General features: G+C 43.4%; 1 protein-coding gene across 1 annotated transcript; it reads left to right on the top strand.

Annotated features, from left to right (window-relative positions):
* Positions 1 to 2,100: 2,100 nt before the first annotated feature.
* LOC142555005 (mediator of RNA polymerase II transcription subunit 22a-like) lies at positions 2,101 to 4,402 on the top strand. Its single transcript, XM_075665633.1, has 3 exons — positions 2,101 to 2,487; positions 3,756 to 3,821; positions 3,957 to 4,402. Exons 1-3 carry the CDS (start codon positions 2,326 to 2,328, stop codon positions 4,194 to 4,196), a joined length of 468 nt encoding a protein of 155 aa, XP_075521748.1. The 5' UTR covers positions 2,101 to 2,325; the 3' UTR covers positions 4,197 to 4,402.
* Positions 4,403 to 5,673: the final 1,271 nt, after the last annotated feature.

The raw sequence follows: 5,673 nt of genomic DNA, 5'->3' as shown, positions 1-5,673 counted from the left end.
GAGTTGAATTTTATTTTCCTGCTAGGGCCCGGCCTAGCAGAGGAGTTAGAGGGTGGATGTGTTGAATTTAAATTTTCCTGCTAAGGTATCACCTAGCAGATGAGTTAGATGGAGGAGTTGAATTTTATTTTCCTGCTAAGACCCGGCTTAGCAGAGGAGCTAGAGGGTGGGGGTAGTGAATTTTTATTTTCCTGCTAAGGCATCACCTAGCAGAGGAGCAGAGTTTGGGAGGAGAAAAATGTTATTTTCCTGCTAAGGCATCGCCTAGCAGAGGAGAAGAGTGGATGAGGAGAATTAAATTTATTTTTCCTGCTAAGGTGTCACCTAGCAGAGGAGTTAGAGGGTGGAGATGTTGAGTTTTTATTTTCCTGCTAGGACATCGCCTAGCAGAGGAGCAAAGTTTGGGGAGAGAAAAATTTATTTGGTTAGTCGATAACAAAAGATGTTTACGGGGAGCAGAGTTTACGGGGATCGACCTGCCCGGTCAGGTCGTGGGGGTGTGGGGGCAACGCCCCCATAATTTTTTTAGAAATCACACAACCATTCGCAAGGGAATATATCAAAATTCTCAACGTACTGGACGAGCGCTCGATGCGTTGGGCGAGCGTGAAGTGGCGGGCGAGCTGCCGGGCGCGGGCGATCTGGCGTGCGGCGCTCGGGCGCGCGGCGAGCAGACGCTCGGCGGGCGAGGGCGAGAGCGGCAGGCGAGGGGCTAGGGGCGAGCTGGTGCTCGGGCGAGCTGCCGGGCGCGGGCGAGCTGGCGTGTGGCGCTCGGGCGCGCGGCGAGCAGACGCTCGGCGGGCGAGGGCGAGAGCGGCAGGTGAGGGGCTAGGGGCGAGCTGGTGCTCGGGCGAGCTGGAGTGACGGGCGAGCTGCCGGGCGCGGGCGAGCTGGCGTGTGGCGCTCGGGCGCGCGGCGAGCAGACGCTCGGCGGGCGAGGGCGAGAGCGGCAGGCGAGGGGCTAGGGGCGAGTTGGTGCTCGGGCGAGCTGGAGTGGCGGGCGAGCTGCGGGGTGCGGGCAAGCTGGCGTGGCGTGGCGCTGGCGAGCAGGCGCTAGGGCAAAGGCATGGCCGAGGGCTTGAGGGCGAGCCTGTGGCACTCGGGCGAGCCGGCGCCCAGGCGAGCAGGTGAGCGTGGTGCGCGAGGGGGCGAGTGCTTCGGCAGGGCGCCGGACGAGCTCGGTGAGGGCATGGTGCGCGGGAGCTGTGCGGCCGCGCGGGGCGAGGGCGCCGGGCGAGCGCGCGAGAGGGCGAGGCGCGCAAGGGCGGACGCACGCTGTTGGGGCTAGCGTGCAGGCGGCGAGGTGATGATGAAGCGGTGCTAGGATTGATATTTGATTTGTTTCCAACTTTTTGGAGACTGACGGAGGCCTGGAAGAAAATGCACAACTCACGTGTTGTAAACCGAGAACAACGCAATCAATCGAACTTTGAACCTACGATTCAGTTCGACTCGGGAGGGGGAGACTGGTGATACCCAGGGATGAACCCATCAAGATCCGGCCCAAATTCCCGGCCCATCATTAAGGCCCACAGGTGAATGGCCCATGACAAGCCCAGGTATTCTTCTATAAATACCAGGTTGGAGCGTATGATTATTGGATTCACTATATTGTTTTCAGCAGCGCCCTTAGCTGCTCCCCCCATATATCCTCAGTCTCTGACTTGAGCGTCGGAGGGGCTACGCCAGGATACTCTCCTGGCCCCCTCCTAACGGTCTTATTTGTGATTTCAGGCCCAGGGTAATTTTGAAGCCCGTGTCTGGATTAGTGACGCTTGCGTGGATCGGACCCTAAATTTCCCGTGAGTATCATTGTTGTTGAGCATGAGAAAAATCATCATAGACGTGATATTGTCAGCGATGTCTCATGAAAAAGTAATGGTAAATTGTCGGAGGAATTGTAAATTATGTAAAGGATGAGATGATATTTGCTTTTGCAAATGACAAGAGAAAGGATGGATTAAGAATGAAATAAAATCTAATAACTCCATAATAATCCTATGAGACGAACAAGGCCCTACAGTATTTATTAAAATAATTTCAACTGTGTGGTAAATACTGTAAATAAATTCAACGTGAGGACCACATCGCACAGCTTCAAAAAGTTGGGGGAAATCGGGTTGAAAGTTCACCTATTTTCTCATTTTTACTCGCTTTTCCCTCGATGAACTCGAAGTTTGTTCAGTTTCTGGGATTTTTCCCTATGTGAATGAATTACTGATTGATTCTGAACTGGGTTTAGCTATATTTGTTTCTCTGGCTTTTTCTAGTCGATCTTTTCCCCTCAATTCAAGGTAAAGGGTAGTTTGATTTCAATAGTTGACAATGAATAAAGGAGCAGGCATAGGAGGCGTCGCTGGTGGCGGTGGACCCACTGCCTCTGCCTCTGCGGCGGCGGCCCAAAAGCAGAAAGCACTTCTTCAAAGGGTGGATGCGGATGTTGGAAATCTTGTTGAGAATTTCGCGTACCTCGTTAACGTGGCTCGGGTACTCTTGAAATCCTTTCTTCATTAGCTTTTTTTTATTTAAGGCTGTGTGTATTGGAATGTTTATATAGTTTAGGATTACATTGTGGGAAATATGTTTGATGTATGAAACTTTAATTAATCTGATATCATAGAGTTGCAATTGTTTTGATTTCGTTGTGCTTCTTGGTTTTTCCATTGTTAGAGTATGCTTCATAATAGCCATAATAAAAGTAGTAGAGTTGAACTTTTAGGACCAGATTGACTGGGGAGTGCTATGATCCATGATTTCCGACTCTTCGACGAGTCCAGCATTAGTGCATAACACTGATTGAAAGCTGAGCTTGCTCAATCAGAGTTTGTTTGGCGTGACACATAAAAAGCAGAGCTAAGTCTCATAAATGATTTGTTGGATATTTTACTTCTTCAAAACAAGTTTGTTCTTTGACCGTCAAGAGCCATAATTTGAGTCTTTTTTTTTCTTCCTTTCTTTTTTGTTTTGTTCTTTTTTCTCTTTATATAAGTTCCTTGATGACTATTATGAAGATACACTGCGCAGTTGAAGAATAGATGAAGATAGATTTATAGAGAAATGAATACTATCTAACCAGGGAATTCCATTTGATGCATGCTACATCCAACATCAGCCCCATGATAAAAAGTGGAACCGAAAAATAAATATAAGTATATAAGGGGTTCTCCCACCAAGTTGACTAGGCTTTTGATCTCGGGTTTTGCTCTTTGGCCTATGGCTTAGTATTATTGTTAGTCCTTTCGTCGAGGGTCGACTTTAGTGGGATGGAGAGACCTAAAAAAGGGCTACCTCAGGACAACATCGGTTACGTGGTCCATGTTCACAATATTGGCTAATGAATGGAATTAAGATGCTTGCATCCAATACCTTAGATGGGTGAAAGTCATTCGTAGGCATCAATCTCTCAAGGAGGTTATAGTGAGCATATTTTCAAATAATATCTGAAATCCTTCAAAACGTAGTTTCATTTTTGGATTTGGGTTTTCAGTGATATTTGCTGATCAAACTTAATTACAATAACATAGAATGACATATCCTATATACATCGGCATTAGTTTGAGCTTACATTTGAAACTGCAATAGATTGTTTTATTAAATCCGCTAGACATCTTGTATGAAATTCATCCTCTCTTCCCTTTTCTGAGTATAAAAATTGTGCCATGATTCTGCACGTTGCTTATCCAGGTCATATTCCTCGGTTAACTAATGATTTTTTAAAAGATTGAGTACATCTGATGGTGCTTCTCATCTTTTAGGTTAATGATGCTCCGGTTCAAAATTCTCAAGAATCTTTCATGATGGAGATGCGTGCTGCGAGAATTGTGGGTTTTGGATTTTAGTTAACTTATATCCACAACATTTTCTATCCGTTTTTTCCAGCTAATTCTACTGTCTCTATGAAACAACTCTATCAAGTTTTGTCTTTTGGATTACCAAGTATTTCTGTTAAATAACAGGTTCAAGCAGCTGACTCTTTGCTTAAGTTGGTGTCTGAATTAAAGCAGACAGCAATATTTTCCGGATTCGCGTCTCTCAACGACCATGTGGACCAGAGAACTGATGAGTTCAATAAACTTGCGGAAAATACAAATGGGATGTTGGCTGAAATTGGAGAGGAGGCAGCAGCTAGCCTTAAGGAGCTTGAATCCCATTACTATTCCTCGATCCTGAGATCCGTCATGGGTCAAGAACTGTGAAGTAAGATGGATAGATTTTCTGGGATTAGGTTGTTGAAAATTGATTCAGTAGAACATGTACTTCTTATGCAAAACTTGCTTTGATTTTGTATTATATTAAGAGTGCAACGAGGAGAAAGTGGTTCCTATCTTGAATCTATCTGACTGATATTAATCAGGGTGCAAATAAATCAGAGTCTACAGTTCAAGTCTGTTAGCTCGTTTAATTTTGAATGTATCTGCCAAAATTGATAATATTTGGTTTGTAGTTTGAAAATAGTGTACTTGGAACATATTCGGGTACAATAATTTTACATACAAAATCAATTAACTCGCGCGTCAACCCAAAATATTAATGAACCAAATCGACTTTATACCAAATCATAATAAAATTGGCGCAGAAATTGAATCAATCCAATGGTTTGGATTCATTTTTAGTTTACCATAGTTCAGACCGGGTTCTAAAATCAATCAAACCAAATAAAATTGTTTGATTTAAAGTTTAGATAAAAGAGAATATCAAACCAAATCGATTTTATACAATAGACTTGTTAAAAAGTGAACTTGTTATTAGTTGTAATAGTTGTAATTGATTATTTTCTAAAAATTTATTTAGCTCTCTGCTCTATATTTCAATATATGTTTGTTGATATATTTAATAACGGATGATTGTAGAGTTTATTATGAGGTTAAAGTAAAATATTTTGAAGAATCGTATTTTCTATATTAAATTTGTGATGTAAGTTATTTGATTTGATTTTGAGTTTTTGATTATTTTCTATATTAAAATTGATTATTCAAACAAAACCGAAAATTTAGGTTTGGTTTCGTAAGTTATTTGATTTTAAGCGGTTGGATATAATCGACAAACTTGTTTTGGTTCAGTTTTTTTTTTTTTTCATATTTTTTAAAGAAAGTTTAGGACCGGGCACATATGCAACTCTGTAAGCTAATGCCCCATCTCTCTCGAGAATATCAAATGGTTCTATTAATCTAGGACTGAGTTTGTATTTCTTGCCAAATCTCATTACACCCTTCATAGGTACAACTTTCACAAACACATGATTACTCACTGCAAACTCTATATCTCTGCGTCGCTTATCTGCATAACTTTTATGTCGGCTCTTAGCAGTCTTCATCCTGTCTCGGATCTTGACTACTAGCTCTATAGTCTGCCTGACGATGTCTGGACCCAACTCTGTCCTTTCACCTACCTCATCCCAATGATCGGTGATCTATACTTTCTCCCATAAAGTGCCTCGTAAGGAGCCATACCAATAGATGCTTGATAGTTGTTGTTGTATGTGAACTCCACAAGAGGTAACTTCGGCTCCCAGCTGCCTTGGAAGTTGATCACGCAAGCCCTGACTAGATCCTCAAAGGTATGAATCACTCTCTCAGACGAACCATCGGTGTGAGGAAGGAAAGTTGTACTGAATAGCAACTTGGTACCCAATGCCTGATGCAGACTCTTCCAGAATGCAGATGAGAACCTTGG

This window comes from Primulina tabacum, chromosome 9, assembly GCF_025594145.1.
Source record: "Primulina tabacum isolate GXHZ01 chromosome 9, ASM2559414v2, whole genome shotgun sequence".
Lineage (NCBI taxonomy): Eukaryota > Viridiplantae > Streptophyta > Magnoliopsida > Lamiales > Gesneriaceae > Primulina > Primulina tabacum.
The sequence above is the reverse complement of the archived record's forward strand: the minus strand, read 5'-3'. Positions and strand labels throughout refer to the sequence as shown.